The 13,606-nt window shown below is 34.3% G+C and overlaps 1 protein-coding gene across 1 annotated transcript; it reads right to left on the reverse strand.

Annotated features, from left to right (window-relative positions):
• Window positions 1–6,755: 6,755 nt before the first annotated feature.
• On the reverse strand, window positions 6,756–12,465 carry LOC107474240 (uricase-2 isozyme 2). Its single transcript, XM_016093840.3, has 8 exons — window positions 12,080–12,465; window positions 11,315–11,407; window positions 10,599–10,674; window positions 10,142–10,251; window positions 9,022–9,113; window positions 8,518–8,691; window positions 8,284–8,374; window positions 6,756–7,088 (listed from the first exon to the last, which is right to left on the reverse strand). The coding sequence occupies exons 1-8, from the start codon at window positions 12,281–12,283 to the stop codon at window positions 7,005–7,007; spliced, it is 924 nt and encodes a 307-aa protein (XP_015949326.1). The 5' UTR covers window positions 12,284–12,465; the 3' UTR covers window positions 6,756–7,004.
• Between the last annotated feature and the right edge of the window lie 1,141 nt (window positions 12,466–13,606).

Here is a 13,606-nt window from a genome sequence, read left to right on the forward strand (position 1 = left end):
GGCGTTTAACGCTGGGATTTCTGAGGGTGACTTTGAATGCCGGTTTGGGCCATCAAATCTTGGGCAAAGTATGGACTATCATATATTGTTGGAAAGCCCAGGATGTCTACTTTCCAACGCCATTGAGAGCGCACCAATTGGGCTTCTGTAACTCCAGAAAATCCACTTCGAGTGCAGGGAGGTCAGAATCCAACAGCATCTGCAGTCCTTTTTAGTCTCTGAATCAGATTTTTGCTCAGGTCCCTCAATTTCAGCCAGAAAATACCTGAAATCACAGAAAAACACACAAACTCATAGTAAAGTCCAGAAAAGTGAATTTTAACTAAAAACTAATAAAAATATACTAAAAACTAACTAGATCATACTAAAAACATACTAAAAACAATGCCAAAAAGCGTATAAATTATCCGCTCATCAGTTATAAACTCTAAGGTCTTGGTAATGTAGGTACGAGTTCCGTATGTTGCATGTCGCTTTTAAGTTGCTGTGAGTGAGGTGAAAGTGATTAGGGACCGAGTTGTGATTGCTGTTGATTTCGGGTTGAGCTAAAAGGTTTCGTTAACGCATTTTGGGTTATGGTTTCGACGAGTTGAGGTATGGGCTTTTCATAAAAACTAATTTATTTAAATTGGAAATTGTTATAAATAGATATGATGTGCGAAACACATTTCTGGTGATTATGTGAGTCTTATGAATTGTCTGAGTTGTAATGGATGAATATGATTGCTGGTTTGATTGAAACAATGTATGATTTTGTTAAATTGGAGATTTCTGGATTGGTTGATTTGAAATGGTTTTTGATAATATGAAAGTTGAGTTTTTGTTTATTGGAAACTGATTTTGTCTTGAACCTGTTGGAAAGAGTTGATGATTGGTTTTGTTGGGACCCGAAAAGGGTGGCAAAGTCCATGTTTTAGGGGAGATGTTGCCAAAATTTCTATAAATCTGAGACTTTAATTAAAAACAATTTTTTTAAAAAAGAGAATGAATTAGGCTTTGAATTGAATTATGGATATATGAAATATGTTTGACTCTTTTATTAAGAAAATCTTTATATTTCAAATGTAAACTATTTTTGAAAGGGACTAGATTCTAAAGTCAATTTAAAAATGAAAATAATTATGTTTTGGAAGTTGATTAAATAAGCAAATTTGAAGGAGTTTTAATGGATTAAAAAAGAACTTCGATTTGGATTAACTAATTTCACTTTACGAGGTTTTAGGAAAAGTTTGAAGTATTTTAGGAAACTTTGACTTAGTAAAACTGATACAGTTTCCGAGCTTTTGGAAACAGATTTAAGAATGAAACAGAAATTGGTTTTCGGTTTAAATAACTTGGTTCTGGTTTAAGTAAGTTGGTTTTGAAATTGGTTTGGACTATTTGGATATGACTTGATTTTGGTTCAAATCCTATTATTTTTCATTTTAAATCAAGAAATTAAGGTTTCAAAGGTTTTCAATGAATTTAAGGAAATGAGTTAGGTTATTCTTCCCTAAAGTCTTGAGGCTCTGGTGAGGAATTTATGACCAAATCTTGATTTAGAAATGAATGATTTTGGGTCTTTCAAAAGAGATTTTGAATTTGGCATGGTTTTGAGATTGTTTGGAAGTTTTACAAAGATGTGGAAAGTGGCTCCGTTTTAAAAAGTGATTCTTGGCAAGATGTGAATTGAATACGTTGTTATTTAAAAGTAAATGGGCTAAGAATGATTTTGAAGTAAGATATTGAGCCTGATTGATGGGTTGAAAATATTCTTCTGAAAAAGCATTGAACTACTGTTTTATATTGAGATTGTGAAACGCTATGCGCCCGGCAAGGGCCGAGGTTGGATCCTGCCTGTCGAGGTAGCAGCAGCGGCGTAAGGGCGGTGGTTCGTCCCGCTTGCGCTTAGATGTGAGGTCGGTGGCAATAGATCCCGCTCGCATCCCTTCGGATCATCAGAGCGTACAGGCGCAAAATCCTGGATAGTGATCCGAGCACTATATCTCGGGGGTTCCCACACCATGATTCCGAAGGGCAACGTCTCCATGGAGATGTGTCGGGTTAGCAGTTGAACCGACAATGTGATATCATAGTCAGTAGGGCAGACATTCATCATTTGCATTTATGTGAAATTGTTTAGGTGTGCATATTGTAATTAGTTTGCCTATGTGAATACTTATGTTAATTGCTAACTACTATATTTGCTGTAATTGCTATTGATTGTGTGAACTACATTATCCGTGATTGTGTTTGATTGGTTGGTTTGTGATGAATTGATTGATGATTGAGTTGTTTGGGCCGGGGGCCGTGTTGGATTGGATGGGCTTGAGGTCGTGATTGGTATATTGAGTTCTAGTTTTGTATAAAGTATCTGACTGGTTCAGTATAGACTTAATGAACCTATGTTTGGAACGGGATGGTCATTTATACCGCATAGGTAACTGCTTTCATGATTGTGGTCTAGAAAAGTATGAAAAATCAAACTCTTACAACATAGACTTAGTGGAACCTATGTTTGAGACATGTTGGTCATTCATACTGTCTAGTAGGGGTGTGCATGGGTCGGGTGAAATCGGGTTTGATGTGACCTAGACCCGGCCCGAAATATATACAGGGCCTATTTATTAGACCCGAACCCGATCCTAGACCCGATAAAACCTATACACTTTTGGGCCACGATTATACCGGGTGAAAACCAAGCCGTTAACATTACATTACCTTGATACCTTCTTATAAGCTAGCATGGGAAAATATCCAAATTTCCAAGACTCCAACCATTATTTGACATCGTAAAATTCACTTAGAAAAATATAACAAGAACCAACTCTTCTCTAAAATTAAAGCATAATCATAATCAATACTAATATTGTCTAATAACACCAAATATTTAAATCAATATAAATAACACAATATTATGCATTAATTAGTCTAAAATCTTATGCATTTTAAACATAAAACATTAACTTATAGTCTTATAACAAGTAATAACACAAAATATTAAGGTTTACAATACTTAAATTCCACATAAGAATAGCCATCATCCATCACTAATAACTCAAAATATTAATTGTGTATGATGACCGGGCCACCGGGCCTATTTCGGGTGACCCGAGCTATGACCCAGACCTGACCCGAAATAATGACCGGGTCTATTTTTAAGATCCTTACCTGGCCCTAGACCCGGTGAAATTACACCAAATTAGTCCCTAAATTGTTCGGGACCGGGCCGGGTCTTCGGACCGGACCGGGCCATGCACACCCCTACTGTCTAGGAAAAACCTTCCAGATTTTACAAGAAAGTAAAAAGGTTTTGTTTTAAATCATTTGAGAAATTTACCAAGTCTTCAAAAAAGAATTTTCTGGATTTCGAATGTGTACCCAAGGTTTTTGGAAAGACTCATAAGACAAGCAATGATCACTGTACTCTAAGAATAGTTTTTATTTTACGTATCTTGTTATAGCAATTTCTGTAATCCTATAGTGAGAACAAGCGAGGACGAGGTTCTCACTTCCCTACAGGTTATTCCTTTTCAGGATATGGACGACAAAACTTCAGAAGAGTTACATTCCTTTTTCTGTTTATTTGTTATCTTGTTGTATTATCTTAGCTATTATTTTTCCTCACCTTTATCTTTATTAAGTTTGTAAGAGGGATAGAAAGTTGTGATATGTATATTTGTAAGCTAGTATTATGTATATAAATATATCTTATGGTATTATATCTGTTTGTATGTACATGTATGTTTATGTTTTCAACGAAAAAGTGTTTAGGAAAGGTTATGCGGTTTTAAGTTTTAAACAAGCTCATATTTTAGTATTAAATATTAGAAAAGTCATCATAATACTTGAGCTATCAAAGTGACGCAGCCGGAAGCGTGACACTTTGATAGTTAGGTGTTACACATCACAGATGATACTACTACATTTGGACTTGCCAGTGCTAAAGTCTAGATGTTTGTCACGCCCATTCGAAAGTAGGCGAACGCAACTACCATTTCCATCTATAAAAGTTTGGAAGTAGGAAAATAGGTAGAAAACGAGTTGTGGCGAGACAGTTTTAGCAAGGGGAAAAGGATGAATGCGAAAGGGCGCGTTTAGGTGTTTTAATTAAGTTGTGGCTGAGGTATGTGATGTAGTGGCAAAAGTATTTGCCTCAAACTAAAGCCACACAAGTTCGAATTTTAGTAGTGGTAGCTAGGTTAGTGTGTGTGAGTGGGTTTGTATGACAAAAAAGGTGTTTTAATTAAGTTCATTATCGAATGTCCTACTTATCACTTACCAAGTCGTAAAGTTTTTTGCTCAATTTCACGAGTTAAGCCTACTTTAGTTCTTGAGATTGGCGGGTTGCATTAATTTGGTCCTTAAGTTTTTTTTTTGAGTTTCCCACAGTATCTCCCAACCCGACAGGTTAAGGACTAATCCGTCGCGGATCTGAGCTCCATTTGAAGGACTGCCGCTGGCCAATGGGTTGCTGCATGCACAAAGCGGGATTCGAACCCCAACACTTGTTTAAGCGGACGAGTGAGCTAGTCCCTGACATTAGCGAGTTGTACTGATTTGGTCCCTAAGTGTTTAATTGCTATACTTTGGTTGTCTAAATTTAAAAAAGTGCATCAATATAGTCCCTTATATATCTACTGTCACCAAAGCTCAACGTGGCTCAAGTCTTGTCACGTTGGACATATTAAAACGACGTCGTACGCGTTTTGCCGCTAAAAAAGGTACTAAACGACTTTGTTTGAGGGGTTGAATAATACTAAAACGATACACCTCTCTCTTTTAGTATTGTTTAAATTCTTAAACGACATCATTTAGTACTCTTTTAGCACCAAAACGCGCACGACATCGTGTTAATATGTCCAGCGTATCAAGGTTTGAGCTACGTCACTAACGGTATTAAACTTCTGTGACGAAAAATACACGAGAGACTACATTAAAGCACTTTTTTTAATTTAGAAGGCCAAATTGTAACAATTAAAAAGTTAGGGACCAAATCAGTGCAACTCGGCCAAAATAGGGCTCATATTTGATTAAATCCTAGCCCTGACAGGTTGAGTTTACCTGGAGTTCCCATCAACTTAATTGAATCTCTGTGCACTCTCCCATTTTGAAACCCCAAAGTAAGTAGCAATCACGGATCAAGATTTCTAGATTCATTTGCACACTTAAGCAAACACATCCATAACTAGCAATCATATGCTAATGCAATGCAATTTAAGACTCTTATCCGAATTTCGTCACGAGGACGCCATCTCAAAAATTCAGGTTGGTGCAAGCATAGCAACCAAGGTCTGACCCTTCAAGAACAAAAGCAGAGCTCTCTTGTCCTGGAATTTACCATCAATATCATAATCATAATCATAGGAACGGGAACAAAGCTCCCATGTCCTTCAATCACGATTCTCAAATCATTTATCATAACTATACCTTCATTGAGTCCAACCACACTTAGCACGAATCGTCAAATAGTTCAATATCCTCAACCAAATCAAACCCTAGGTTATTCATTAAACCATTAACTACCCAAACTAGACTCAAGCTTAATTAAATTTTCACCCCTTTTCAAGAGCTTAAATAATTTCTTAGAGCCAAATATAGAATATTCTCTTTGCAGGTATCCACACTGTGTTTTTGCTGGTCTAGACTCTAGAGTATATTTCATTACCCGAAGGAAGAACGAGCTCAACTTCAGTTGGACGAATTATGCCCCAAAGAGTTTGATCACACAAGAACAATACCAATCTTTATAAACCAAACGTATATCAATAATTTCATAATTAATTACACCAATCATGTCATAATAAAATTATGATTATCAATCGTGTCAAACCTCCTTTCGTAGATTCATTAAGTCCCAAACACTCTAGATTTACTCTAGTGGAGATCATAAGCTAAAATGCTCTACATTGTAACGTAGGCACACGACATTGAAATTACAAACTCTATCCAAAAATGATCTTAAGGAAACAAACCTTCTAACTGAATCAGTTCCTATATTTTATGGGCAACCTAGCTCAAAATACAGGGCAAAACTAAAACTTCCCTATCTCAGAGATCAACTTCCTATTAGTTTATTGAAATATGAATATAACTCCTTAGAAACCTCTAACAGAGTTGATTTTAGACAGGGATATACTAGAAAGTAGAAACATCAAGTTTCCTAATAGTTTTGTGCACTTAAGAAGTCTTAGGCAACAAACTTCCAAAATCCATAATTAATTAGGGTAAGAATATACTAGAGACAATAAGCTTTCTAATGATTTTGCTCTCATGTGAATCCAAGCTCCATGGAATTAATTGTGTTCTTTAGATGCTTGTTCACTCTCGCTTGTTATTATGAACTCGTTATAATTGTTACTTCTCCTACTACTTTGCTTCTATCTTAGTTCGAACTAAGAACACCTAAGAGTTCTCAACCTGGATTAGACTCCCATTTGCCAATGGTCAACCTTCTGCAAGCTAGAAAAATTAGTTGCGTTAATGTGAAATTCGGCGACGATGGATCCAGAACCATGGTGACAAAATCCAACTCGGTGATTAGCATATATGATTTGCATGAGTGGCAAAGTGATTCACTCATTTAAAGTGTCAAACGTGACTTTTGATATCTTGCCCCCTTTGGAAAGAACTTGCAAATGTTTCAAAAACTTTCGGCACAAGACTATATCACGTTGGGGAATCCCAAAAGAACCTGACAAAAACTTGGTATATACATGCACGAATGTCTGACCAGGGTTACTTTTCCATTTTGTAGAGGATAATAATATCAGCCATTACTAATTAACATTAATCCATATTTTCCAATAATGATATCCGGAATTTCTCTTTAAGTTCAGATTTTCAAGCTAGCCATATCAATCAGATTTGACATGCTCATAGAACAACCCAAGCAGTTCCTGCCTATACATTTTATTCTGAAGAAAAGGCATGTAAAGAAACAGCTGGAAAAGCATAACCAACATTATTTATATATAACTTGTTATTTTGATCAGAAAGGATGATATGTGGTGTTTCAGCAGTTCCTACATCTTTGACCAAAAGCGGCTCAGTGTAGCTTGAATCGACCCATGTGGCTCATCCGTGGGTAAGTATACATCATCGTTAAACTGCACAAACACCATCATTTAACAGCTTTAAGATATTAAATTAGGGTTTAAACTACCTATGCATTGGAAGCAAATTCCAATACATTGCATTCAAAATTTTATTTATGTTATTCATCATATCAAAAGTTTTCATAAAAAACGGGGGATTACACACTAATCTTCTGTATCTTTTTATCTGTCACTTTGCTTAAACGCACAATTATTAAAAACTATAAATCAAGAGTGCCTAAAAAACAACAATATAATTCAAGCTAATGAGGAGAGTTGAGGCAAGCTAATGTGGTTTTAATAAACTTGGACCATAAACTCGAAAAGTGAAAGGCAACATTGTAAAAATAATTCGATATTGGACTTATTATTATAGTATATTTTAATCAATGCAAATATTACTTTTGTTGCTTGACGATTTAATAGTATTTATATGAAATTAGCTTAATAATTGAATAAATATTGCATGACATAACCAGATACTTAAGTAACCAACATCAATAACCGAACTTGTACATTTGGGGACAAAACCAATCGAAATATAAACACATAAGATTGCTAATAGGATCAAGAGTATATCAGTTTTTTCAAAGTTTATGCAAGTTAACTTGTTTTTGGATGGTAAGCTTGTAAGACTGTAAAACCACGAGAGTGTAAAACTGAACTTGTCAATTCACAACCGTAGTTCTTTACCATTCACTCAACATTCATACTACCCCAGTCAATTCACAACTGTGGTTCTTTACCATTCTTTGCTATTTATGATTGGAATGATCCAACGTGATGGAATGGTGGGGAATGAAATGAAGGCTTCAACTTATGTGGCACATGGTGGACCTTTATGGTCTGAGGACTTGCATGACTTCATGAAAGAGTATTCAGTTTCACTGTTGGATACTTAATAATAGAATAGAATAGAACAAAATAGCATTGGATTGAATCCATTCTAATCTATTGAATATTCTTATTTTCCGGTCTCTCCAAATTTGGGCAAAAGGAGATGAAAGTGCAAGTTACTAAAATTCTTATTCTTCATCTTCTATTATTCTATTTACAGAAAACAGATATGAAATTTCTTCCATTTCATGCTTTGATATCTTAAAAATGGGAAAATGTACAATTATTCCATTTCAGTCTATATTAATCCATTTCATTATATTCATTGGTTCTATTAATGCAGTGAACTGTTAGGGAAAAGAGGGAATACCTTTACAATTTGACCACCTGTATTTGAGATATTGACTGGTAGGAAATGAATATTTGGCATCTTTAGTTGAACAGAATCTATGTCAGGAAATCTGAAGCATAAAGTTAATTGTCAAACCCTACTTGATTGAACTAAAGAATAAATTTCAAGCGGATTCTAGAGTGTGAGGTGCAGAGTGGATAAAGAAGCATGGATTGCCTCCCTAAACAGGGAGAGTATTGAAGAGAGATATACCTGTTCAATGTGGCCCTTGCCATTTGATAGAGAGTGTTTTGAACAGATGGGCTGTACACCCCCTCATTCGGTGGACCGAAAAAGGTTTCAAGCAGAACTCTTTTAACATCGTTGTACCTCTCCATAAAGTAAAGCGGCTTCTGTGGGATGCTGCTTAGTGATTCATAAGAGTACCTACAATTTACATTAGAAGCATGACTCTATTTCCACATTTAACTATTGGTGGCAATAGTTATTGTGATATTATAACTTCTCTCCATGATGGTGCTAAATAATCCTAATGATGCTCAATAAAAATCTTTTAATTAATAAACGATAACTGAAGTGTAATAAAGTTGCTTAAAAGTCAGAATTAAGCCTGCAAGATATCTATGTGATTTAGGAGATTGATTTAAATCATATAACTCTTTCCGACAAAAGAAACTATTTCTGTTTTTACCTCTTCATTAAGATTTACTAATAGGGAAAAAAATGTCAATGTCTAAGGAAACAATGAAGTCTTACCTCCACAGACCAGTTACTTCTGTTGCCAGCATCCTTTCACGTGTTTCAGGAAGAGCTGTGTACTTGTCTCGTATAAACCCTTCAAAACCAGACTGCTCACAACAGATCCAAACTAAACTTAGAACAAAAATAAGGGATTGTATATCACAATCATGCTTTTAACTCTGTAAATCAAAGGGAGACCAATAGCAGCTACTATTTCGTAAAAGAGGGATCAGTGGAGAGTAAAAGAAAATTGACAGAATATTTGTCACAAAAACTCAGCATCATAGTATGGATGCCAGAAACCAGATCTCCAAGAAATGCTAGGTAGTTATCCATATGCTCATACAAATTTTGAAAGGTTTGAGTATTATAGTACTAAAAGCAGGTTGAGTATGTTACAGAAAAAAAAAAAAAATTCCCATCTTTTCAAAATTTTAGTAGTCAAATTTAGAACTTGATCCTTTTTAATAGTTCCAAAGAGGTTTTCTTTCTCTTCCTCTAAATCTCATTGAAGGGGAGCCTTAGAGCAATAAATGAGTTGTCTCTATACCTCAAGGTTACAGGTTCAAGCCGTGGAAACAGACACTGATAACATTATCAGGTTAGGCTGCTTAGATTACATCCTTTAGATGCGGCCCTTCCTAGGACCCTGCGTTAACACAGGATGCTTGTATACTGGGCTGCCCCTTTCCTCTAAACATTATTGGGCATTTAATAAACTCTAGAACATTTTTATAAATAAAAATTCTTCAGGTTCTCTAAAAAAAAAAATTTTAGAAAAAATCTACGTTGAAGGATGATCCTTTTTATAGATATAGATCTATTATATATAACTGCAAATATACTTTTTTGTGTTTCTTTTATCAATACCTACTTTATACATTTGATATTCTTTCCAGCGTTAGGGGGATAGAAGAAGGGGATCACGAGCAGGCAAAGGAATTTCCTTTCAACTCAAAACCATATCATGTCATGCTTCTCCTATAATTGTGAAACCATAATATCAAAGTGATTCGCCAACTATAATATTAAGAATTTGGACCCAAAACAAAATACTGTTTACGAAATTATGTATTACATACACAGGAAATATTATATCAAAATCAAAGTACAGGTTTCTATATAGCATACTTACCTTAGTAGTTTTCAGCACTGATAATCCTTCAACACCAGAAGTCAACTGTAGAGCACCAGACTTTTTTACTATTGCCTCAACTGTATGCCTCTCAGATCCAAGTTTGAAACCTTATAAAAATAAAATCAAAGGACTTGAGGGCTGAAAAGAAACAAATTGGAGTTTATTACTGAATCACGGAATCTAAAATTAGCTAGACCAGTATTCAACACAATATGATGAAAGTGGGATTTTTCCATTTGGACAATCTAATGAAATGTTCACTCAAATTGCTAGTTCCACTAAAAGTGCCATAAAGCAAGAAGTGAAGTGCAAATTTGAAATATGTTAGGCAACCAAAATTTTTTAACAAATATTACAAATTGTATAACCAAAAGCAATTAGAAAAGGGTACAATCTATGAACTATACCATATTGAAACAAATAATATTGTAGAATGTAACATAGTCTAACAAACCATGCATATGAGGTTGACCATCCATGATGATGCGTTCCCATGGCTTTTCCACAATGTTTACAATAGCTGCAGTAACCTGTGAAAAGCCATAAAGCAACAAAAAACTATGGGGAGGAAGACAATATAACAAAAACAATAATAATAAAGCCTTATCCCACTAGATGGATAGACTACATAGATTAAACAACACCATTGTACCCTATCATATATCATATTCACAATGAAACCATTTATACGTAGATCTCCTTTGACTAAACCTAGTAAAAGGTCTTTTTAGATCTTCCTCGTATCTATCTTCTTGATCCACCCTCTTAATTGGATATTCCATCATCTTCTCCTCACATGTTCAATAACACGAGATTCTACCATCTTTTCAACAATAGGCACTACTCCAACTTTCTCTCTTATATCCCCATTCCTTGGATTGTCTATGAGTGTTTGGTCAATCATTCATCTAAGCATCCTCATCTCTACCATACTAAACTTATCCTCATTGAAAAATTAGGTTAACCAACCAATGGCTTTCCTCTTATAAACCTTTCCAAACTTCAATTGAAAAACCATAATGTGATATAAATAATTTGGTCAAAGAAAAATTGTTAGCAAGAAAATTTTAAAAGAAAGAGCATAGTGCAAGAGGATTATAAAGGATAAAAGAAAACAAATGTAGATTTATTTGAATAATAATATTATACTGTATTTTACCATTCACCAACCTGCCTATAGAATGATATAAAGTGCTTGGCAAGCTCAATAGCAAAGTTCTCAACAGAAAGTATTTCAGAGCACTCCTTGGCTTTTGCATATACCTAGCAATATTTTCATAAAAAAAAAATCAAAATTGAACAGATGTGATGATGGAGGATGAAAGACAAATAGCATATACAAGCAAATTCCTTGTTCTTTAAGTTTGTAGACAGTAATATATACCCAACCTATAGCATGAAATCAGGGTTGTAAACATTTTATGTGATCTGAGTTTAAATACTGGTATTATATTATAAGCATCTAAGACAGAAATACTTGCAGTTCTTGTATTTCCTAGAAGTGTAAGCAGAAAATATCGGTCTCTAATCAATATCTCTTTGTATTTCTGTCTATTTCTTTCTAGAGACAGGATCAAATCAAAACAAACCTAACATCATATCTATTTTAGCCACTTCTTGAAAAAATACAATTGAAACCAACAGAAGGTACAAAGCAGCATATGAGATTCAGACATAATTGTTTTGTTAAAATGAGTAGATCAGACGACAACAGTTTATAACATTTACAATAGATCTTTTAATAGACTAAAATGTTGAACTAGTAAAGTTCAGAAAATCAAATAATTGATTTTAAATCCCATCAGAAAGCAAACAGATTCGCACTCCAAATATCAACATACAAACAGATAGATATCAGAGCTTAAAATGTTAACTTTGGATAGTGGTACAAATCACGCAGAAAATTACTAACACAGAAGAGAGGAAGAAGGTTACAGTGTTCTTCATGGTGTCAGTGGCAACGATATCGGAGTTATCATCACGGAGATAAGAGTTGACACAATCAGAGAGGAGGCTGATGCTGACTCGCCACTCCACAACGTAGTGTTTTCCTTCCTTCGTCTTCCACACGCGAGCCACCCTTACCCTCTGTTTCCCATGCCTTTGCTCGAAGTTGAATCCCTCTACTCTTTCTGCCATGGGAAATTTCTCCCCTTTTCTTTTTTACTTTTTATTATAAGTTTAGAGTGTTCAGTGTTTGACCTGAGTGTCCATTCCGTTCCAATTTATATTGGAGATAAGACAGCAGAGATTTGCTGGTTTTGCTTTTCTCTCGGTTGGAGTCTGTGTGCGGATTACATCATCATCCTCGTCCAAATTCCAAACACAAAGTTAACCGCTTCCTTGTACGTTTTGAATAACTGATTTGATTTAGAAATGATTAAACTATCTAACAGGTAGCTAAAATATTATAAATAATAAATAAAAAATATAATTAATAATATTTATATTTAAAAGAGAATGTGAATTATTTTTTAAATTTAATTAATATAATTAATTTTTTATAATTATTTTTTTATTTAATTACACTAAAAATTAATTTTAAATTTAAATTTGATATTATAAATCTAAAAATATTTTAAATTATCTCAATATATTTTATAAAAATAAAAACATCTTATATTTGATTAGTCTTGTTTTAGCAAGGATACTCCTCCCGAATTATGTGTCGGCCTCACGTCAATCCCAGTATGCCTGATAGCTTGAACCGAACCGAGAATATCCTCGTGAACTCGGACCCGAGTGTGGTACCTGCAAAAAGGACTCCGACGTTCAAGTCAATAAAGGAATCACTTAAATAAAAGCGTGCGTATAATCGGGATGTTGTTTGATAGTATGTTACTTGTGGGAATGAATTTGCTCTCCCCTTTATCGTCGATACCGTGCCCGATTTATAGCCTAGTTAATGTGGAATTAGTCGTTGGTTTCATTCGAGATCTTCGTGGTCGATCTCGTGGCGAGATTGTAGTCTGTTATGATGGAGCCGGTTTTATGATAAGTCGTGCCGAGGTATAACTCAGTTTTGTCCGAGATCACAGGGGTATAGTACAAGTCTCTATTTATTAAAAACATCTAATATTATAAGTTTTTAATCTGCAAAATAAAATAATAAATAATAAATTAACACTAATTCAGTAATTATAGATATTATATGTTTAAAATTATAAATGTTATATATATAAAATTATATATGCTAAATTAAAAAATTTTAAAAACTTCTACCATACAACTTATATTTTACATAAAACTATTAGAACATAAAAAATAGAAAATAAAATATAAACAAAAATTAAGAAATAAATTTTTAAAAGTGACTATTAACTTATTATATTAAAATCAATAAATAAGCATACATATGAGATAATAATTTGAAATATATAATAAGAGAAGAAGAAGATTACGATTTGGTGTTTTGTTGATGGTTGAATGATGATGTGTTTGGCATGAAATTGAGACTGAGAT

This window comes from Arachis duranensis, chromosome 2 (genome assembly GCF_000817695.3).
Source record: "Arachis duranensis cultivar V14167 chromosome 2, aradu.V14167.gnm2.J7QH, whole genome shotgun sequence".
In the NCBI taxonomy this organism is placed as follows: Eukaryota; Viridiplantae; Streptophyta; class Magnoliopsida; order Fabales; family Fabaceae; genus Arachis; species Arachis duranensis.